The 24,841-nt window shown below is 36.4% G+C and overlaps 2 protein-coding genes across 2 annotated transcripts; one reads left to right on the forward strand and one right to left on the reverse strand.

Annotated features, from left to right (window-relative positions):
* The first annotated feature begins 1,665 nt into the window (after window positions 1-1,665).
* LOC141670471 (uncharacterized) lies at window positions 1,666-2,612 on the forward strand. The gene has a single exon (XM_074476338.1). It carries the CDS (start codon window positions 1,720-1,722, stop codon window positions 2,404-2,406), a length of 687 nt encoding a protein of 228 aa, XP_074332439.1. The 5' UTR covers window positions 1,666-1,719; the 3' UTR covers window positions 2,407-2,612.
* A 293-nt stretch (window positions 2,613-2,905) lies between these two features.
* LOC141674380 (nuclear pore complex protein NUP160-like) lies at window positions 2,906-23,514 on the reverse strand. The gene is made up of 18 exons (XM_074481089.1): window positions 23,444-23,514; window positions 22,889-22,982; window positions 22,675-22,752; window positions 20,140-20,302; window positions 19,277-19,554; window positions 18,981-19,168; window positions 12,844-12,920; window positions 12,415-12,761; window positions 6,208-6,276; window positions 5,797-6,115; window positions 5,577-5,693; window positions 5,388-5,496; window positions 5,232-5,303; window positions 4,974-5,100; window positions 4,484-4,591; window positions 4,020-4,160; window positions 3,550-3,723; window positions 2,906-3,449 (listed from the first exon to the last, which is right to left on the reverse strand). The coding sequence occupies exons 1-18, from the start codon at window positions 23,512-23,514 to the stop codon at window positions 3,363-3,365; spliced, it is 2,619 nt and encodes an 872-aa protein (XP_074337190.1). The 3' UTR covers window positions 2,906-3,362.
* Between the last annotated feature and the right edge of the window lie 1,327 nt (window positions 23,515-24,841).

A 24,841-nucleotide genomic window follows, 5' to 3' on the forward strand; every position in this document is an offset into this window, starting at 1 on the left:
AAATAATAATAGAGTGGTTCATTGGAGCAAACATACTTAATACGAAATAGCAGTTATTTAAACTTATATTTTTTCCGAATGACCAAGACTATGGTTGAACATTCGGTCGGTTCGGTCAGGTTGGGTTGAGCATTCGGTCGGTTCGGTCAGGTTTCACGAAACCTGACCGAACCGAATTAACCGAAAATCGAATTATAATTTTTTTGAAAATAAAACCAAACCGATTTAATATCTGAACCGAACCGTTTACCGAACCGAAATATTTCGGTAAATTCGGTCCGGTTTTTCAAATCGAACTATTATAAAAAATCAGGCAACTCCAACAGTCCAACTCCAATAGTACTGTAGTCTGTGAATCTGTACTTTAGACTGGAGCAAGCAAAACACAACCTGTTAAATGTCATTCACTGGGTTTGCGGATTCTGGAAAATAATTTTGAAAATGAATCTGCATTCTGCAAAACAAGATGCAAGGCAATTAAAAGAACCATTCTAAGAATCTTGCACTTGAATTAGCAGTGCTACAATCAAGACGAATTTACAGTGAAGATCGATGATGGATCACCTTCATGCAAGAGCTATATCTAAGAAATGAATTTGCAGTTAAATACACCATTAGGAATTCTGATAAGATGAATGAAGGAAATAGATTGGATAGAAGAGCTTCGCGACATATGATGATCTCGTGTCAATATTAATGGGAACCCATTATCCTGATATATCAATTCTTCCGTTCCAACAGGAGATGCATCATATCCAAAGATTAATAATTTGGTATTGATACTAAATATAATATATATATATATATATATAATATAATATAATATAATTAAAAAATATAGATATATTTATTTCGGTTAATTCGGTTAAAACCGAACCAAAAATCTGGTAAACATTTCCGAACCGATTTTAATTCGGTTAAAACCGAAAAACCAAAATAACTGGAATTTTTTAAAAAAAAACTTAAACTAAACCGAACTTAAATTTACCGGTTCGATTCGATTTTTCGGTTTCGGTTGGATTGTGCTCACCCCTAACAAGACCAAATAGAAAATGTGAAAAAATAATCAGCATTTTTTAATTTTAAAAACCTTTTTATTTATTTTTATTCAAATACACATTTTTTATAAATATATAAAAAAAAAATATAAAGTCAGCTACGAAACAAGGTTTACTAAACAAGTTACTGTTGGACGAGGAGCATGATTCTAACATGTAAACAATTCTGACAGATGAGGTACGTACCTGTGCCATAAGTATTTGATTCAGACGGGGAATTCTTAACAACTAGGAACTATTGAATTTTAAAGTTTATGATTTTTTGTTAATTTATCAAACAATAAATAAAATACAAATTCAATTCAAAATAAATAAATTAATTAATAAAAAATATAGACAACTGATGTTTTAATTTATTTATTTTTTTGATGTTATATTCCCATTTGACAAGATAAGATATATCTTTCAACAATTTTTATTTATGTTATATTGTCTAATTAATGTTGCATATAAATTGGTAAAAAACATATATAATATTTAAATAACTATATATTTCCTGAGGCCTTTGTAAAAAGTCGGAAACAATCGTCTAAGGTGGGCTTGGAGTAGAGCTCTAGTCCCAGCCCCTGCCCCCTTAAACCCCCCCTAAAACCCTAATCTCCTGCATCCTATATAATACGTATATAGATTCCCCCTTTAACTTGTAAAAGTAAAAATAACCATGAATGCAATGGCTCAAAAAGATATAGCAGCTGCTTTGCAACTTTGTTCTTGGAAACACCTTGATCTTGATCCTCAAACAGCCCATGAATTAGAACAAGAGAAACGCTTCCAAAAACAAAGGCTGCAGCAGACTATTCCTCCTCCTCCTCCGAACCCACAAACAATTCAGTACGTTCCTCCGACGGAGAATGACAAATTTCCTTCAGCGTTGCGTCGACTTGTCGGAGAACGCAGCCCCTCATGGGAGAAACAGATGACAAGTAGTGACTTGTTGATTAGTCAGACAAGGTTACTGCTAAAACAAAGCTATGTGAAAAATTACTTGTATCCACTTCTGAGTACTAGACAAGTCGACAAACTTAAGAAAGGTGGATTTGTGGTGAATGTTTATGACTGGAGAGGGAATATCTATGAGATGGAATTCAAGCTTTGGGGATATAAGGCGCATGTGCTTACTAGCCAAAACTGGCTTGAGTTTGCAAAACATCATAATCTGGTGAAAGATAAAGATTGGATTACTCTTTGGATGTTCAAGCATGTTGATACTCATCAGATATGTTTCGCCATTATTTCTGAGAGGAAACCTCTGACCGCCGTCCCTGCTGCTGCCGGAGACAAGAGGAAGAAGGTTGTTAGCATCAATCAGTGCAACCGCTTGGAAAGAAGAAGAAAGAATGATCCATGATGTAGGTTATATTATTATTATCAGATGGGTATATTATAATCGTTTATAATTCTGTTAACTTAGTCGCATATAGACATGAGACAGAACTAGTACTAACAACTATATATAGGATCTTACCATGGCCCACAATTAGGGCTTTGTTATAGCTTTGGTACTGGAAATCACCAATCTTTTTGGACTGAAGTTGGTTGATGCATTCAATGTTGACTGGAAAAATATTATAAAAGTATATTAGTTATATACACATTGCTCTCTGATTTATAATGCTTCTGTTGGTTTGTTTTTGTTAATCATGTTTGTTTTGCTAAAGTTTTCTGTTGGTTAACAATGAATGGATTGACATTTGCTTCTTCTTCGTAATAATATAACATCACCAGCTATGGATGATGAATTTCGTTGAAAAGTAAATAAATAAAAAGAGACAAAAAGCATGTCAATGCACAACAAAACAAATGCAGTTATTAATGAATTGTTGATGCAATGCAAATCATCAATAAGAGGGGCTATTCCATTCCACTATTTTTGCATTAGTTTCTGACTTTTGAGCACATATAATTCATTCAGTTACAAAACCTATACAACATCAGTAGCTAGTACATCGCCTTTACGATTTTCTTTTTAAAGAACCTTAAAGATTTTTTACATGTCATGAAAAGGCCTATTCTATAGAACTTTTGTTCATCTGGCAAGAACTACAACTTTTGACTTGTACATTAAAGCAGGGGCATCCTCTCCATAAACTAGTGAGCCATAGCAATTCTTTACTGGTTCCCCAGTTGATCTAATTTTTCATTAGGTTGCTTAATACGAACCTTGTATTTCATCCTGAGTATTAACGATATTTTTAACTTATATCCTTGTGCCTTCAAATAATACGAGGCACCTCACAGCCTTGTTCAATCAGGTGAAAAAGAAGGTTTGTCGTGTGGTTGTCCATGCAATGAAATGTGGAAAATTTAGCTCTCATGCAACACTTCTTCTGTTTGATGGAGTTTATTACCATGTTGCTGAAGAGAGAGCATATCATCTGAGTCCACCTTTAGCTGAAGGGAAGAGAAAAAGAAGGTAATGTATACACTATGGACTATATACAAAACAGCAGAATAAGATGAAAAATCTATTCTTTAAAAGCCGGTAGAATACCATATTGAGATGATTCCGCAAAGAGCCTTCTATCAACTTTTTGAGCTTCTCACATTGATCAACCATATGCCCTGAGCTAATCATCTCCTTAAGGCGATACCACAAGCGCTCAATAGTCGTGTAAGGAAACCAAACTCCTGCTGTTTTCTTCCGACGAGTAATATCAGCAGGTCTCTGCAATAATCACAACTTCCATCACTGTAGCAAACTGAGTTTATGAAAAACAAGGTCGACAAAAGCTGGAAGATCTAGGCTTTTATAATCACTTAGCAGCAATTGGCCATTACTTAATAAATTGGTTTACATTTCTACTTTTTTAATCAACAGAAGATGATAAGCAAAAAGAAATCTTCAAACCATAGGTGTTGTATCCAATGTTCATTTCCCAAGTTGTAACAGATTTACAAAAAATATTATTAACATAGGTTTCATAAGCTAGTAGTAATGCAAGAAGGAAAGCCTTGATTTACCAAAGAGGCTAGGGACTCGATGTACTCGAGCAGCAGATTTGTAGCTTCTGCATATCGGCCATAATCAACATACAATCGTAGCAATGATGCAGGAGATGATTCATTTCCAGCCATGCCCAGAGTACTTTCTCTTCTACCACCCTGCCATGACAGTTCTTGGTAACTGATAACTTGCAACGATTGACTAGTTAAATTAACTTCATCTCTTTTTAGTGTTTTAGCATGTAATCATGTATGCATCAATTCCCTCCGGTCAAATAACATCAATTTTAACTTTACTTTTCAAAAAACAATCTAAATTTCCAACTTGCCTATTTATTTCCTTGCATATCACACAATCTAATTAACTGCCAGGCAAACAATTTTAGATGGTTGTAATAATAGGATAAAAGATGATAATGTAAGAATTAGATTGTACTATTACGAACTCATAAAATTTCATATAAATGAATTATCAGATTTACCTTAAATAGACGAACTAGCCAAAGAGGCAATTCAATTTGTGCATCACTAGAAAGAAGAGTCTCAGCGATTGCTACTGGTAATCCGGGATGGAATCCTCTGTATTTTTCCTACAAATTTCAGAACATAGATGTTAATGATAAGAAAGAAAATGATTGGTCAGATATTAGCACAGAAATCCAGACTATTTCAGTTTTAAAGAGTAGCAGAGCTTTCATGTACTATTTATATAAATATCAATTGATGCTGGTGTGCCCAGTTTCATGCACTATTCATATAGATATACGAGAACATCCAACTATATCCTGCAAAAATACTGCATGATGGAAACAAGTGCTGAGCACATATAAATGGCAGATAAAAATGATAGGAAAAAAAAATTATCGCAATTTTGTCTACATTAAGACATTTCAGATCTCACTAGCATTCCAGGCACAAACACAATCAAAAAGAAATGTTTCACTTAAACAAAATGGAATACGGTGCACTAACAAGGTAAAATTCTAGTGTTTCCCAGTGGTTCCTAGTAGATTGGTATGTTGAAGGGGCTGTGTCAACGGAACCATAAGCTGGCTCGTCCTTTGATGATTGTAGTAGAAGACCACGCATCTTATTGTTCCTAAAAAGATCACGTACAGAGTTTCTTTAATAAACTATATGCTTAGAGAAAATAATAAGCCAAATTGGCCTAAGAGATGGTAGCGTCAAACAAATTCAAAACACAAAAACTTATCCGAGGAGATAACTTACCCAACCAACAGCGTACCATCAGTGATTGAACAGCATTTTAATGACATCTGAGCAAAAACTCTCTCGAAATGCCTGAAGAAGGATCATGCATATAGACCAGATAGAATTAAACACTAGACATGCAATGACTTTGATATTGGTCATAGATAAGCTAACCTTTTTAATTCTGACCCTCTCCAAAATTTAAGAAGAACTGCAAATGCTGTGTCATATAAATTAGATTGGACCAGAAGGTCAACCAAGTCTAGAGAAGGTTCTCCATTCCCTGAACCATAAAACCAGTAAACCCCGCTTAATTCTCTTTCAAAAAGTAAATGTAGACTTTTAAGCCAGTTGTTAAATTACCGGTATTTGTCCATTTAACATCTGCTAACGAAAGCAAGTATTCTGCTGAGGCCAACACAAATTCATTTTCCAGGATTTCAATATCTACATATGACTGTGGCCTTTTATCACCAGTTGCTGCAGACAATTGCAATGGGAAAACATAATATATTAAGGGAAAAGCAGCAAAAGACAAGCACTTAGAAATGAACATGAATTCATTTTCAAAAGAGTTAGTTACTTTGTTCTTCTATAGTTATTCTAGCCTTTTTACTTGGATAATTTTCTCTGTGTAGAGAGCTCTGATCAGGTATAGGGTCGATCCATGCATAAGCAGGATGAACAAGATGCAGTGCATTAATGGCTGCAGACAGTCCATTCAGCCTCTCTTGCAGCATCGAGGACCGGTGCTGGTAATCTTTCACTGCTGCTTCAGTCCTCAATCGAGCTGAATACAAGTAAATGTAATAAGCTGCTCTTCGCCAGTTATGTCGGTGCATCTCACATGCATAAAGAAGCTTAAATGGATTCGGCTTTGCATAAGTATCTGAGCTAAGAGCCTACATATTTAACAAGAATCTCTGGGTTTAATATCAATCTGCCAAGAAATTAGATACAGTAGTATCTTGCTAGAACTACTATTAGCACACACCTTCCAAACAAGCTCTTGTTCCACCTTCTCTGTTAGTCCAATTAAAGGCAGTTGACCATTACAAAGAATCTGCATCGTGAAACATGAATAACATTAGCTGACATTTTTTAGATCAGAATTTAAAAAAAGAAACATGTTACTGTACTTAACTTTTACTCCTTATGTCCCTCCCATTTGTTTACACTTTCTTTTTTGGGATGTCCCTTCTAATTGTTTATATTTCAAAATTTTCCAAAAATAGTAAAGTTTTTATAATTTTTAAAATAACTACATTCACTACTCTCCACTATACCCATTTTATACATATAATATTAATCGGTCTCCCTACTTTACTCACTTTTTTAACTTTCCTCCACTATTTTATCATTTTTGTTAAACTTCGTGCCCAACCCAAATGTAAACATTTGGGAGGGACGGAGGGAGTACAAAATTCAACCAAACTTATACAACATTGAAAAAAATTCAATAAGACATGTGAACAATCTAATGCAAAAAAATTTACAATGAAGTGGGAATCACACACTATAACAAAAATCTAACGCAGAATAAGCAAAGCTGTAACGTGTTTTAATTCACTATCCACAAATTATTTTCGGCCCTTTCCTTGATCAGTATGCGTGAAAATTTACAATGAAGTGGGAATCTTACCATCTTTAATTATTACAGTACCTAATTGCATACCTTTGTGAATAAGACATACAATCTGTAATAATTTTCTACACATACAAATAATACCAAACTCATATATGCATTGCATCACCAAGGCGCATACAACCATATTGGGTCGAACCCAACATTCATTGCAAGGTAATACATGACAGTATTGTTAGAAGTCAAACTCTCCATAAACATAATAAATAAAATACAAGTGTGAATAAGATGAGAGACACATACAGCTTCCTGAAAATATGGTAGGCAGGAAAATCCAAAGCACATGCATGCATACACAATGTGGAGAAAATTGTGGAGTAAATAAAGGTAGGCTGCATATGTTCTCAATACACGGTTTAGTTGTTATAATAAATATGATGCTGTAAGCAATGATGTAACCTTATGTTTGTTCAAGCCTATAAAAAGGCTGCAAATAGGTATTGTAATATGTACAAAAAGAAAAGAAAAAGAAGAGTTGTAGTTGGGAAAAAAAAATCAGAGCCGAAGCTCTTTGTTAAAGAAAAAGGCAGGAGCCTTGTGTTTGTGTCAAGAGTATATAAGCTGTAGTTTATTATTGTTATTAATATATACAGGTGTGTGTTTGTGTTATACAAAGCTTTTATATATTTGTTCAAGGCCCATCTACGCTTCCAACAAGTGGTATCCGAGCCAAGGTTCTGTTCAGGAAAAATGGCGAATATGATGCAACCGCAAATTCCAAAATTGACGGCAACAAATTATGGGAACTGGAGTATACAAATGAAGGTGTTACTCGGTTCTTACGATAACTGGGATACTGTGGAAAATGGGTATAGCGAGCCCGTGGATGCAGGCGCTGAAGCAGCTCTTCCAAATGCCGAGAAGACGACGTTAAAGGAGTCCCGTAAAAAAGATAAAAAGGCGTTATTCACAATTTTTCAAGGTGTTGATGAATCTACCTTTGAAAAAATTTCTGAAGCAAAAACAGCAAAAGATGCGTGGGAGATTCTGCAGAAATCATTCCAGGGTGTCGAAAAAGTTAAAAAGGTGCGGCTCCAAGTTCTACGTGGCGAGTTCGAAAATTTAAAAATGAAAAGCTCCGAAAATATTGGTGAATTTGTTACGCGTTTGAAAACGGTGACAAACGAGATGAAAAGAAACGGTGAAAGTCTTAATGATATCCGGGTCATGGAAAAGTTGCTCCGTTCATTGACAAGAAAATTTGATTACGTTGTTACATCAATTGAGGAGTCAAAAGATCTATCCACAATTTTCATTGATGAGCTCGTAGGTTCTCTTCAAGCCCACGAGCAACGAATGAACCAGTATGATGATGCAAGCCATTTGGAGAAGGCGTTGCAAAGTAAGGTGTCCATCAGTGACAGTTCTGGCAGTAGCAGTTCTGCACGTGGCAGAGGTGGTTTTAGAGGTGGCTACCGAGGTGGACGAGGACGAGGAAGGCAGTCCTTCAATAGAGGCCAGAATTCGAGAAGTTATCAATCATCTGGTCGTGTTCAAAATTTTAGAGGCCGAGGAAGAGGTGGATTTCAACAACGAGGTGATAAATCTCAATTTCAGTGTTATAACTGTAATAAATTTGGCCATTTCAGTTATGAGTGTAGATCCCCGAAGGTGGAAGAAACTAGTCATTTTGCAGCAGCAAAAGAAGATAAAGATGTTGGTACTGCTATGTTCCTCACTTATAAAGGAGACGAGGAAAGCAAGAAGAATGTTTGGTATCTTGACTCAGGGGCCAGCAATCACATGACTGGCCACAAAGATTTATTTATGGAGATAGATGAAACCGTCAGCGGGGAAGTTACATTTGGCGATTCTTCAAAAATTCCTGTTAAAGGGAAAGGTACAATTACGATTGTATCAAAGAATGGTGAGAAAAGGTATATAAATGATGTTTATTATATACCTGCTTTGAAAAGTAATATCATCAGTCTTGGCCAACTTGTGGAGAAAGGATATAATATTCAGATGCAGGATAATTCTCTCATCATCAGAAATCATGTTCGAGAATTAATTGCAGATGTGGAGATGTCAAAGAATCGTCTGTTCACACTTGATATGCAGACGAAAATGCAGAAGTGCTTGAAGTCGGTCATTAAAAATGACTCATGGTTATGGCATTTAAGATATGGTCATCTTGGATTTTCTGGCTTAAAATTATTGTCAAAAACAAAGATGGTGGATGGCTTGCCAGAAATTAATGAACCAGAAAATTTATGTGAAGCATGTGTCAAAGGAAAGCAACACAGACAAAGTTTTCCTGTTGGAAAATCATGGAGAGCCAGAAGGCCATTGGAGATTGTCCACACTGATATTGCTGGTCCGTTTGATATCCCATCACTCGGAGGTAACAGATATTACCTAACATTTATTGATGATTTTAGCAGGAAAAGTTGGGTATATATCATTAAAGAAAAAGCAGAGGCTCTTGATAAATTCAAGGAGTTCAAAGCACTGGCTGAAAAACAAAGTGGACATTATTTGAAGACACGCAGATCAGACAGAGGAGGCGAGTATACTTCAAACTTATTCAGAAGTTTCTGTAGAGCACATGGCATCAATCATCAGTTGACAACGGCGTATACTCCTCAACAAAATGGCGTTGCAGAAAGAAAAAATCGCACTATTCTTGACATGGCAAGGAGCATGGTGAAAGCAAAGCATATGCCAAGAACTTTTTGGGCTGAAGCCGTGTTATGTGCTGTTTATCTGTTGAATCGTTGTCCAACAAAAAGTGTTAGAAACAAAACTCCAAATGAAGCATGGAGTGGTAGCAAACCATCAGTTGGACATCTCAAAATCGTTGGGTGCATTGCATATGCACATGTTCCAGATCAGAAAAGGAAGAAACTGGATGATAAAGGCGAGAAATGCATCTTTACCGGATATGACAAAAGAAGCAAGGCATACAGACTGTATAATCCACTAACGAAGAATTTAATCATTTCTCGAGATGTTGAATTTGATGAATCAGATTACTGGAGATGGAGTGATGAAGAAAGAAAAGTTAGAGGTTTGTTCTTTAATGATGATGATGATGACGATGATGACCCCAATATTGAAGATGACGGAGATGATGATCCAACACCTCCACAAAGTCCAAATCAACAAACTCCCGCATCAACACCATCAACAGGAGGAAGCAACAGTTCAGGGGGAGCACCAAGGAAGATGCGGAGTCTGGATAATATCTATGAAGCAACAAGTCTGGTACAAACAACATTTGATTATTCTTTATTTTGTTTAATGGCTGAATGTGATCCAGTTACATTTGAGGAAGCTTCTGAAGAAAGCAAATGGAACAAAGCCATGGATGACGAAATTGGTGCAATCAAGAAGAATGATACCTGGGAGCTCACAGATCTTCCAGAAGGACACAAAGCCATTGGTGTCAAATGGGTCTACAAGACAAAGACCAATCAAGATGGTGAAGTTGAAAAGTACAAGGCAAGGTTGGTGGCTAAAGGCTACAAACAGAGATATGGCATTGACTATGATGAGGTGTTTGCTCCAGTTGCAAGAGTTGATACTATAAGACTTCTTACAGCAATTGCAGCTCAGAATCAGTGGAAGATTTTTCAGATGGATGTCAAGTCAGCATTCTTGAATGGTTACCTCGAAGAAGAAGTCTATATTGAGCAGCCTCCAGGATATGTTCGAAAAGGCCAAGAAAATAAAGTCTACAGACTGAAGAAAGCATTGTACGGATTGAAACAAGCCCCACGAGCATGGAACACAAGGGTTGATGAATACTTTCAGAAAAATGGTTTTGTGAAGAGTCCATACGAGCATGCTCTCTACACAAAAACAAATTCAGGGGGAGATATTATGATCGTTTGCTTATACGTAGATGACATGATCTTCACTGGAAACAACCCTGGTATGTTCGATGATTTTAAGAAAGTTATGACTAACGAATTTGAGATGACAGATATTGGTCAACTGTCTTACTTTCTTGGAGTCGAGGTGAAGCAAAGCAAAGATGGAATTTTTATGTCGCAGAAAAAATATACCGAGGAGATTTTAAAGAAATTCAGAATGGAGAAATGCAAGCCAGTGAGTACGCCAGCAGAGTCAAGCATAAAGCTCAGAATTGACTCAACAAGGGAGTCGGTAAATCCGACATTATTCAAAAGTTTGGTTGGAAGTTTGAGGTACCTAACTTTCACTCGTCCAGATATTATGTATGCAGTTGGATTGGTTAGTAGGTACATGGAGAAGCCGAAGCAAGATCACTTCATGGCAGCTAAAAGAATTTTGCGGTATATAAAAGGTACACTTGATCATGGTCTGTTTTACACGCATTCTCAAAATTCAAAATTAGTTGGCTACTCAGATAGTGATTATGGTGGAGATTTGGATGACGGGAAAAGCACATCAGGATATGTTTTTCATATCGGTTCAGCAATATTTTCTTGGTCATCAAAGAAACAACAGACAGTTGCCCTCTCAACATGGGAGGCAGAGTACATCGCAGCAGCAGCATGCGCATGTCAAGCTATGTGGCTAGGCTATATATTGGGCGAATTAAATCTTGCCAAAGAAGATCCAATTACTATTTATGTGGATAATAAATCTGCTATTTCACTCGCGAAAAATCCGGTGTCACACAGTCGCAGCAAGCACATTAACATAAAATATCATTTTATTCGAGAGCAGGTGAACGGAAAAATTGTGGAGTTGGTACATTGTAGGACTGAAGAAAATTTAGCAGATATTTTTACAAAGCCGTTGAAGCCGGACGTATTTCAAAAAATGAAAAAGAAGCTTGGAATGGAAAGTCGAGTTTGAGGGGGAGTGTTAGAAGTCAAACTCTCCATAAACATAATAAATAAAATACAAGTGTGAATAAGATGAGAGACACATACAGCTTCCTGAAAATATGGTAGGCAGGAAAATCCAAAGCACATGCATGCATACACAATGTGGAGAAAATTGTGGAGCAAATAAAGGTAGGCTGCATATGTTCTCAATACACGGTTTAGTTGTTATAATAAATATGATGCTGTAAGCAATAATATAACCTTATGTTTGTTCAAGCCTATAAAAAGGCTGCAAATAGGTATTGTAATATGTACAAAAAGAAAAGAAAAAGAAGATTTGTAGTTGGGAAAAAAAAATCAGAGCCGAAGCTCTTTGTTAAAGAAAAAGGCAGGAGCCTTGTGTTTGTGTCAAGAGTATATAAGCTGTAGTTTATTATTGTTATTAATATATACAGGTGTGTGTTTGTGTTATACAAAGCTTTTATATATTTGTTCAAGGCCCATCTACGCTTCCAACAAGTATTTCCTTGTGCTTTCGATATGCAAATATAGACATACTAAAGAATCTGTTCCTAGGCTTCTATAAGTGCAAAGGCCAGACCAGAATCACCAATTTGCATATAGGCAATTCCTCCAAATTTTTAATTGACAGGTGATTCCTTGTTATCAGTGTTAATTATGGCTTCAGGGTCCGTTCCCAGGCGTAAGTGCAAAGGCAAGATCGGAATCACGAAGTTGGTCAGTAATATCACTAAACCAGTTGAAAAAAATTGAAAAACATGAACATATGTCTGACCTGAACTGTGCCACGCTCGTAAAGAACAATTATGAAACGCCTTAGACATATGTACTTGCTTTCTTCATCTGGATTGGAAATCATTGCACAATACGCATCATAGTAATTATTAAGATCTAATGTGAACTTAAAGACATTGGCCCAAAGTCGTCCCCTGACAACATTTGCGGATTCTTGAAGTTGATCTACCCCAGAGCTATCTTCTGCAAAATTAAGAGCTTCATCTACTTGTTCTAGTGCAGCAAAAGCAAATTGGGAAGCAGCTTCACTCAAATTATACTGTTCAAATATCTGCATTGCCCATTGATAATAGTGAAGCTTCCACGCAGCAACTGACTGACAATCAACTGGGTAAAACATATAAAATATAAATTAAGGATATTAAGCTTCTTCAAATCTGGAGAATAAAATTTAAGTTTAAGTACTTACTAAATTCAAGATAAGGTAGTCCAGCTTCAACTGGCAAACTCTGCAAAGCCTTGGGAGCTCCTTGAGTAGATGCGGCTCTGAAAAAGAACATACAAGTAATGAGAACTCTCAGCAAAGCATGGGCGTGTGAGCTTCTAAACCTAGTTACCTTTCCCTTTTTGGATTCCCTCTCCCGTTTCCTATTTCTCTCAATTCTTTTCCCTGTCCTAATCATCGGATCTTGCTTAACCTTCATGCAAATATTTATGTAGCTCTCATGCACAGTATCTTTTATCCTATTTTTCTTCTTTTGAAAACTTAATGGATGTCATTATTAAACTCGTATACAGAGCTCTTACTCTACTTCACAGATTTAATGTCCTAAAAAAATTGACATTCCTCCATGTGTTAATCTAGCATTATTCTAAGCTTCTCAATTATTTGTTATCAACGTGAATACACTTTACACCAAAAGATTTGATAATATTAATACAAAAAAAAACACAATAGCACTTTTATTTCAAAGAAAAAATACAACTATATAAATGTTTACACACACAGGCTACAACCTCTTTTTCCTTACTAGAGCTGCTGCTCTTTCTTTCGCTCTGTTTTTTTCAGTTGTATTTTACAAATGGAGTTGTTGTCTTATTTATAGACTTCTGAGACTAGTTAATACCTCATTGCTTACATCACCAGACATCTTCCTGGTCTCCTGGTCATCTTCTATTTACTAGCTAACAACAAAGACTTCAACCATAAGCCTACCTTATTTTAGGGTTTGAACAGAGACCAGCCTGTACGTGTATACTGAACATAAAAGAGCTAGTGCCACGATATCTGTTTTTCATGCATGTGTTACCAGCTGTATGTTTATTTTCTTCAGTTTACATTTGAGCATGTATTGTATTTTGCACAACCCACCTATTTACCAGGCCTTCACAACTGCCTGGGTGATCTTTCTTCAACACACGCATTTGACTTGCATGAAATGATAATCCTCTGCTCACCAAATTTTCAGGACTCTAGCTTTTAATTTATTATACATATTATGATTATTACTAGCTGCCAACTTTATTTAGATAAGGGTTTGAATTCTAACACTCCCCCTCAAACCCGACTTTGCATTCCGAGTTTCTTTTTCATTTTTTGAAATACGTCCGGCTTCAACGGCTTTGTAAAAATATCTGCTAAATTTTCTTCAGTCCTACAATGTACCAACTCCACAATTTTTCCGTTCACCTGCTCTCGTATAAAATGATATTTTATGTTGATGTGCTTGCTGCGACTGTGTGACACCGGATTTTTCGCGAGTGAAATAGCAGATTTATTATCCACATAAATAGTAATTGGATCTTCTTTGGCAAGATTTAATTCGCCCAATATATAGCCTAGCCACATAGCTTGACATGCGCATGCTGCTGCTGCGATGTACTCTGCCTCACATGTTGAGAGGGCAACTGTCTGTTGTTTCTTTGATGACCAAGAAAATATTGCTGAACCGATATGAAAAATATATCCTGATGTGCTTTTCCTGTCATCCAAATCTCCACCATAATCACTATCTGAGTAGCCAACTAATTTTGAATTTTGAGAATGCGTGTAAAACAGACCATGATCAAGTGTACCTTTTATATACCGCAAAATTCTTTTAGCTGCCATGAAGTGATCTTGCTTCGGCTTCTCCATGTACCTACTAACCAATCCAACTGCATACATAATATCTGGACGAGTGAAAGTTAGGTACCTCAAACTTCCAACCAAACTTTTGAATAATGTCGGATTTACCGACTCCCTTGTTGAGTCAATTCTGAGGTTTATGCTTGACTCTGCTGGCGTACTCACTGGCTTGCATTTCTCCATTCTAAATTTCTTTAAAATCTCCTCGGCATATTTTTTCTGCGACATAAAAATTCCATCTTTGCTTTGCTTCACCTCGACTCCAAGAAAGTAAGACATTTGACCAATATCTGTCATCTCAAATTCGTTAGTCATAACTTTCTTAAAATCATCGAACATACCAGGGTTGTTTCCAGTGAAGATCATGTCATCTACGTATAAGCAAACAATCATAATATCTCCCCCTGAATTTGTTTTTGTGTAGAGAGCATGCTCGTATGGACTCTTCACAAAACCATTTTTCTGAAAGTATTCATCAACCCTTGTGTTCCATGCTCGTGGGGCTTGTTTCAACCCGTACAATGATTTCTTCAGTCTGTAGACTTTATTTTCTTGGCCTTTTCGAACATATCCTGGAGGCTGCTCAATATAGACTTCTTCTTCGAGGTAACCATTCAAGAATGCTGACTTGACATCCATCTGAAAAATCTTCCACTGATTCTGAGCTGCAATTACTGTAAGAAGTCTTATAGTATCAACTCTTGCAACTGGAGCGAACACCTCATCATAGTCAATGCCATATCTCTGTTTGTAGCCTTTAGCCACCAACCTTGCCTTGTACTTTTCAACTTCACCATCTTGATTGGTCTTTGTCTTGTAGACCCATTTGACACCAATGGCTTTGTGTCCTTCTGGAAGATCTGTGAGCTCCCAGGTATCATTCTTCTTGATTGCACCAATTTCGCCATCCATGGCTTTGTTCCATTTGCTTTCTTCAGAAGCTTCCTCAAATGTAACTGGATCACATTCAGCCATTAAACAAAATAAAGAATAATCAAATGTTGTTTGTACCGGACTTGTTGCTTCATAGATATTATCCAGACTCCGCATCTTCCTTGGTGCTCCCCCTGAACTGTTGCTTCCTCCTGTTGATGGTGTTGATGCGGGAGTTTGTTGATTTGGACTTTGTGGAGGTGTTGGATCATCATCTCCGTCATCTTCAATATTGGGGTCATCACCGTCATCATCATCATCATTAAAGAACAAACCTCTAACTTTTCTTTCTTCATCACTCCATCTCCAGTAATCTGATTCATCAAATTCAACATCTCGAGAAATGATTAAATTCTTCGTTAGTGGATTATACAGTCTGTATGCCTTGCTTCTTTTGTCATATCCGGTAAAGATGCATTTCTCGCCTTTATCATCCAGTTTCTTCCTTTTCTGATCTGGAACATGTGCATATGCAATGCACCCAAAGATTTTGAGATGTCCAACTGATGGTTTGCTACCACTCCATGCTTCATTTGGAGTTTTGTTTCTAACACTTTTTGTTGGACAACGATTCAACAGATAAACAGCACATAACACGGCTTCAGCCCAAAAAGTTCTTGGCATATGCTTTGCTTTCACCATGCTCCTTGCCATGTCAAGAATAGTGCGATTCTTTCTTTCTGCAACGCCATTTTGTTGAGGAGTATACGCCGTTGTCAACTGATGATTGATGCCATGTGCTCTACAGAAACTTCTGAATAAGTTTGAAGTATACTCGCCTCCTCTGTCTGATCTGAGTGTCTTCAAATAATGTCCACTTTGTTTTTCAGCCAGTGCTTTGAACTCCTTGAATTTATCAAGAGCCTCTGCTTTTTCTTTAATGATATATACCCAACTTTTCCTGCTAAAATCATCAATAAATGTTAGGTAATATCTGTTACCTCCGAGTGATGGGATATCAAACGGACCAGCAATATCAGTATGGACAATCTCCAATGGCCTTCTGGCTCTCCATGATTTTCCAACAGGAAAACTTTGTCTGTGTTGCTTTCCTTTGACACATGCTTCACACAAATTTTCTGGTTCATTAATTTCTGGCAAGCCATCCACCATCTTTGTCTTTGACCATAATTTTAAGCCAGAAAATCCAAGATGACCATATCTTAAATGCCATAACCATGAGTCATTTTTAATGACCGACTTCAAGCACTTCTGCATTTTCGTCTGCATATCAAGTGTGAACAGACGATTCTTTGACATCTCCACATCTGCAATTAATTCTCGAACATGATTTCTGATGATGAGAGAATTATCCTGCATCTGAACATTATATCCTTTCTCCACAAGTTGGCCAAGACTGATGATATTACTTTTCAAAGCAGGTATATAATAAACATCATTTATATACCTTTTCTCACCATTCTTTGATACAATCGTAATTGTACCTTTCCCTTTAACAGGAATTTTTGAAGAATCGCCAAATGTAACTTCCCCGCTGACGGTTTCATCTATCTCCATAAATAAATCTTTGTGGCCAGTCATGTGATTGCTGGCCCCTGAGTCAAGATACCAAACATTCTTCTTGCTTTCCTCGTCTCCTTTATAAGTGAGGAACATAGCAGTACCAACATCTTTATCTTCTTTTGCTGCTGCAAAATGACTAGTTTCTTCCACCTTCGGGGATCTACACTCATAACTGAAATGGCCAAATTTATTACAGTTATAACACTGAAATTGAGATTTATCACCTCGTTGTTGAAATCCACCTCTTCCTCGGCCTCTAAAATTTTGAACACGACCAGATGATTGATAACTTTCCGAATTCTGGCCTCTATTGAAGGACTGCCTTCCTCGTCCTCGTCCACCTCGGTAGCCACCTCTAAAACCACCTCTGCCACGTGCAGAACTGCTACTGCCAGAACTGTCACTGATGGACACCTTACTTTGCAACGCCTTCTCCAAATGGCTTGCATCATCATACTGGTTCATTCGTTGCTCGTGGGCTTGAAGAGAACCTACGAGCTCATCAATGGAAATTGTGGATAGATCTTTTGACTCCTCAATTGATGTAACAACGTAATCAAATTTTCTTGTCAATGAACGGAGCAACTTTTCCATGACCCGGATATCATTAAGACTTTCACCGTTTCTTTTCATCTCGTTTGTCACCGTTTTCAAACGCGTAACAAATTCACCAATATTTTCGGAGCTTTTCATTTTTAAATTTTCGAACTCGCCACGTAGAACTTGGAGCCGCACCTTTTTAACTTTTTCGACACCCTGGAATGATTTCTGCAGAATCTCCCACGCATCTTTTGCTGTTTTTGCTTCAGAAATTTTTTCAAAGGTAGATTCATCAACACCTTGAAAAATTGTGAATAACGCCTTTTTATCTTTTTTACGGGACTCCTTTAACGTCGTCTTCTCGGCATTTGGAAGAGCTGCTTCAGCGGCTGCATCCACGGGCTCGCTATACCCATTTTCCACAGTATCCCAGTTATCGTAAGAACCGAGTAACACCTTCATTTGTATACTCCAGTTCCCATAATTTGTTGCCGTCAATTTTGGAATTTGCGGTTGCATCATATTCGCCATTTTTCCTGAACAGAACCTTGGCTCTGATACCAATTGTTATCAACGTGAATACACTTTACACCAAAAGATTTGATAATATTAATACAAAAAAAAACACAATAGCACTTTTATTTCAAAGAAAAAATACAACTATATAAATGTTTACACACACAGGCTACAACCTCTTTTTCCTTACTAGAGCTGCTGCTCTTTCTTTCGCTCTGTTTTTTTCAGTTGTATTTTACAAATGGAGTTGTTGTCTTATTTATAGACTTCTGAGACTAGTTAATACCTCATTGCTTACATCACCAGACATCTTCCTGGTCTCCTGGTCATCTTCTATTTACTAGCTAACAACAAAGACTTCAACCATAAGCCTACCTTATTTTAGGGTTTGAACAGAGACCAGCCTGTACGTGTATACTGAACATAAAAGAGCTAGTGCCACGATATCTGTTTTTCATGCATGTGTTACCAGCTGTATGTTTATTTTCTTCAGTTTACATTTGAGCATGTATTGTATTTTGCACAACCCACCTATTTACCAGGCCTTCACAACTGCCTGGGTGATCTTTCTTCAACACACGCATTTGACTTGCATGAAATGATAATCCTCTGCTCACCAAATTTTCAGGACTCTAGCTTTTAATTTATTATACATATTATGATTATTACTAGCTGCCAACTTTATTTAGATAAGGGTTTGAATTCTAACATTATTCTGTACATACTGCCTACTTTTACGTCTCAATGTAAGAGCACTGCCCGTTTGGGGATGTGCTAAACTGAAACTGTGATAAGCCATGCATATTACAAGAATGTATATTATTAGCTAATACATATGATACACAAGCTTAAAGGTTTTAAGTAGCTACAATTTTAATGTACATATACAACTCAATAAGCAAGTCATGTATACATCTCATATATGACAATAATACAATTAAGCTTTCCAAAATCTGAAAAGATACCTAAAGAAGCAACGAACGGCTTCACAAACTTTGTGTTCCTTCAGCAATCCATGTAACTTATGCTGTGCTTGAGCAAGAAGGCAGCAACCCAGCAGATGAAGGCAAATAGAGAAATGACCGTCCACACTTTGAATGCTTTCAGATGTTTTTTCTTTACGTGAATGTTCATCCACAAAAGAGAGTAGATACTACGAAAAAACGAGAAATTTAGTAACTATTATTATCCAGAAGTAAACTACCTCGCAATCATCATCTACTGCATAATAGAAAAAAGATCAATGAGAATAAAAGGAAACCTGAACAGCATCAAATTGGCCATGTCTAAGTAAGACTAAAGCAAGCTCAGTTGAATGGCTGAAGAAAGCAGATGACTCTTCCTCAGTCCTGCCCCAGATTATCCAGCTTGTGAAGTCTCGGACTAGACTAATAATGTTGCTTGGTTCAGGAAGGCTTGTATGAGACATGTGGCTTGTGTCTTCTGCGGAACCATGAAAATTCAGCAATAATATAAAAGCCAATGGGAAGTCACTCTTGCCAAGTTTTTCATTCCATGATCTCTTATCAACTTTGCTATCTGACCATGCCACCACATTAAAGAAAACAATCAACATATATTAGGTGTAAGCCTCACAGGGTTCTGACTTCCAAACATCTCAAAAATTTAACAGCGACAACTGACAAATACTCATTGGTATCACAAGGCAGTACAAGAACAAAAAGAGTCGTTAATTTGGTACTGAATCAGTAAAAAATATTAGTTAAAATAATTTTATGCATCTGCGATACTAAAGAATCCTCCCTCCAGATCAAAATTATAGTCCCGTTTTGACTTTTTTAGTCAAATTGACCAAACTCTGACCGAAAATTACACATGTTATATAATAAAGAAATATTAAAAAAAATATCAGAAAGTATATCTAATTTACTTTAAAATGTAATTTTCAGTTTCTTTTAACTACAAAAAATGATTTTTTCAGTCAAAATTTGGTCAATTTGACCAGAAAATAGTCAAACAAGACTAATATTTTGGGATGGGGGAGTAATTTGATAGAATGTTTTCCTTTCTGAAGTATATTGGGCTTATCTTTATATGTATCCACCAAAGCCAATCATTTTGAGCAATGGCTTTTATATAGATCAGTCATATAAGTATGCATACCGATTTGCAGAGATGAAAGTTGTGAGCTAAAATCTTCAAATGCCGGTGCTTCAGAAGGTGTAGTTGCAAGAAAATAAATGATATGCCACTCGGTAATAACCTCATGTATCATTGGAACCAACTCCAGTTGTATTCTGGAAACATCATCAGGTAGCATGTGAATCTGCAGAAGCCAGAAGATGTAAATGCATCTTCACCTTCCAGTGATGATAGTTATCTCTTTCCAGGATTGGAATCTTTATACCAATGTCCTTCTTACTCATGATGTTAGCAGAATAGATCTTTAAACTCTCTGTATGTTAAGAGCTTGCTCTGATACCAATTGTTATTCCCAGTGGACTAACAATGAGATTTACAGAAGGGGGGTTGAATGTAAATCTCAAAACTTTTTCAAGTTTTGAGCAGTTTGTAAGACTAAGTGTTTGAGTGATCAAATGTGTGTGAATTGCTTGGAGCTGATGCAGACAGATATATATTCAAACACAAATGTAATGAACACAAAGAACTTAAAAACTTTTCTGGTGGATTTGTTGTTCCACCAGAGATGTGTTATTTCAGAAAATCTGTGATTCAAAATTAAATCACAGTTGCTTCCTAGTACAAACTAGATGATTTTCTCTCTTGATATTTCTAAACAGCTCAGGGAAAATTCATATCTAATTACTAGCTACTACTTGGTTTATATATCACCAAGTTTACAAGTTAAGACAAAGATAAAGTACAATAAGACAATAGTTCTCCACTTGTTTCTGTTCCATTTTTATCCAGTGTAATATGGAATTATCTGTTGACTTTCCATTTTGAACCAGACTAAAAACGCCTGCTTTTTCTGCTGTTCCTGAAATAGGCTACCACATCTCTGTCAATCCATGTGCCTCTGTCAGCTTTGTTAACTGTCACTATCAACTGCTATGAGACTGAGCATCCGTTGAAGCTTTCATCCGTTGATGGCTTTATCCGTTGATGGTCTAGCAGTTGAAGCTTTATCCGTTGAAGCACTTATCCATTGAAGCACTTATCCGTTGAAGCACTTATCCGTTGAAGCACTTATCCGTTGAAGCGTTAGAGACATCCGTTGAAGCTTAGTTTCTTATCCGTTGAAGGTCTTCAATATCAGTTGATACTTCTTCACTTATACAAAATTACAAGGCATGAAATATTTACAATTAGCCCTCCTACTTGTACATCCATTAGTAGTCAACATGACTGATTATCTCCTAACAACATCTAAGAATTACAGCTTGAAACCAGAGAGTGAGATGTGCTACTATACCAAACTTATTGCTAAGTGAGGCTACTCCTTCAACGGATAGCCAAGATGGTCTTATCCGTTGAGGCTACAAATACTAGATTTCTACTTAAGTGTTTTGCTGAACTTATCATCAAACTAATACACATATTCCTAACAATTAGCAAAGCAATTGCAAGAACTTCTCGATAAAGGAATCATAAGGCTAAGTGTATCCCCATGGGGCGCACCAATATTGTTGTGAGAAAGAAGGACGGTAGCATGCGACTATGTATTGATTATCGTGAGATGAACAAGTTAACTATCAAGAATAAATATCTTTTGCCTCGCATCGATGACTTATTTGATCAACTGAAAGGAGCAGCATGGTTTTCAAAAATCGACTTACGATCAGGTTATCATCAGTTAAAGATCAAGGCAGAGGATATTCCAAAGACCGCGTTCAGACACTACTAGAAATATGGGATCAAACATCGGCTCAGAACCGATGTTAAAAAAAATTTGAACCGATGTCTTCGCGTGTGATGTTAAATGTCATCAGCCTTTGACATCGGTTAACAGCCGATGTCTATTACAGTGCTATACATCGGTTTTAAGATTAAATGTGATGTCTTTGCAACAAATTTCAACTTATATTACAGTATTTCTAGGTGAATATAGGTATATTATGAGGTATTTATCCATTAAAATATGAAACCTACACGCTATAAAAGCCATTTATTAAAATTCTTTCGAACAAACCGATGTGAAATTACAGATCGGACATCGGTTAGATTAGTTGACCGATGTGAAATGTTTGATCAGACATCGGTTAAATTAGCCCCCCGATGTGAAATAATTGATAAGACATGGGTGTTCTTCACGAAACCGATGTTAAATCTTTTTGTTTAACATCGGCCAATTTCTCTAACCGATGTTATTTGACTTAAAATACATTAATTTTTTTCAGAACCGATGTCAAATGACTATTTCACATCGGTTTTTTAGTTCTTTTTTGTTTAATATTATTTTATATGATGTCTTTTGTATATTTTTTACATCGATTTACATGTACCATTGTGATGTTAATGTTCTGTAAATTGCATGTCATCCTGGTACTATTTACAGCCACGGGGAACCAAAACAATGCAACATCCCAACAAAAAAACATCCAAACAGAAACATAAATATACTCATACAATTACAAGTCTAATACAAAAATATTACCCATACCATACTATACGTACATTTTAAATAAAATACAAGCATTCCATTAGCCAACTCATACTACACTAATTTTTAAGTACCCTATTCTTAAATTCCGACAACTCCATCCAATTTAGCCAATCAACCCAATTCTGACAAACTAAAGAAGAGTCTGACTTCTGCATGATCAAACCAAAAAGCAGCAAATCAACCATGCCGGATGATGATAACTAAATCAGTGACTGATAGACCTTGATACATGAACTTAGAAATCATAGACAGAAGGCCTGTGTAAATTCATGTTGAATCAATTACCTGCCCTACGTCAGAAGAAACATCTGATAGGTGGATATTAGTGTCATTTACTTGTCCATTTGATCCGACAGCTTTAACCCTCTGATTTTTTCCTCTGAAAATATTAGAGACAAACGTTTAAGTGAGGTTGTAGCTGCAACTGACTCAACAGTGGAGAGAAATTTATTACCTAGACAATAAATTTTGGCTTTTTTATTTTACAAGTGAGCTTCCTTTACTAGGCCCATTAGCTATTACTGAAAAAAAAAGAACAAAACTTCTCTTTTAAAGTTGTGAAGAGTTGCATCATAAGCCTCATATACCTTCCTTTTATCATTAAAGGAAAATTAGCAGATAATGTGAGTTGCATTACAGCAGGACAACTATTGAACCTAACCCAGCGCTGAAATCGGGTGTGGGTAATGATGAGTTTAAAGTAGTTCAAGATGCACTATGAACATGTAAATGCATCCGCACAGCTTAAATTCATGAAAGAGTTTAAAATCATTTTTCTTAACAGACAAGGCATGCTTATATTATATACTACGACATAAAGTGAGAGCCTTTATATTTTACCTGCTCTCCTTTCCTATAGTTGTTTTTAGCATTGAAGTAATATGATCCCATATCTTTTTCATACCCGCCATCTGTCAATCGCACTGAGTCATCATTGTGCTCACTAACTGGTTTGTACTACAACTACTTATTAAGGTTTCACTAGTAATTCATAAATTGATAGTTAGCAGATAGAAGCGAACCTGCAATGCTTGTGTTTCAAGTGGACTAAAACTTGCCAATATGTCATAACTTCATGGCAAATGCTGTAGATAAGGAAACCACATGGAATTCCTCCCTCTACTGATTTCATGCAATAATGCAATAATCAGTATCTGCACTAAACAATATGTAGCCTGAAGGAAAAGGAAATTACTATAAGATACCAAACAAAGTGAAAATAGGATTAAAACTGCTTGATAACAAAGTTCAAGATCTAAGGAGTGCAATTCACTGCGAATCAGATATGGAAGTTAACCCAACATGGAAGATAACTTGCAAAAATACTACAGTGAACTTAAACAATATGCTAACCATCACTTTCGAACAGTCATTATGCCCTTTTAAAAAATAAGAAACATATGCGGTATGTCATCACACTGACTCTTCAGTCTTTACACTAATAATCATATTAGCATTGGAGCTCAGTGCCAATGTTAAAGATGAACAAAACCGGCTCTCTAGAAATGATTGAACCACGAATTGCATGTTTAATGGACCTGAATTGGTGTTTTAATTTTGATGCCTACATTTGGTGAATCTCAAACTCTTTTTTTATAAATTAGTGTTCCATACTTTTTTTGTGATGTAGGAGGGTCGGGAAAGTCTTGTTGTGGCCAAATATATAAAATAATTTGTTCAGGATGATTATTTTACTGTCAAAACTGTAATATTAGACAATGCCTTTGAAGTCTATGTTCATATGCATTCAAAAACGTTTATCCAGAAAGTATGAGTTTTATAACCGAATTCAAAATATAAAAGATTAAACAAAATTGCGTTAGAGGTTGTAAAGAGTACCTAGATAGTCAGGTACTCGGGTTCCATTTAGTTCTGCACTTGTCTTACTGGGATGATTGCTTCTCATAGTAGTGCATATCATAAATAGAATCCCCATTTTTTATTGCAAAACAGATGTCTACATGAAGTGCCACTGAAACAAGTCTCTGATAATCACATTAACGTGTTTGACTTCCTGTCAGTTGCAACCAATCATGTAAAAAATCACAGATAAGCTTCCTGCAAATGGCATTCTCAACCAGTAAATAAATTATGTGTAGCCTTTAGTGCACTAGTTTAAACATTGAGCCTATCTGTTGCAACTAATCCTGTTAAAGATGGCAGATAAGCTTCATGCATCTGGCTCAACCGATAAATTATACGGAGCTCAGTGCATTGGTCTGAAGATTAAGCCTATCA

This window comes from Apium graveolens, chromosome 7, assembly GCF_009905375.1.
Source record: "Apium graveolens cultivar Ventura chromosome 7, ASM990537v1, whole genome shotgun sequence".
NCBI classification, from domain to species: Eukaryota; Viridiplantae; Streptophyta; class Magnoliopsida; order Apiales; family Apiaceae; genus Apium; species Apium graveolens.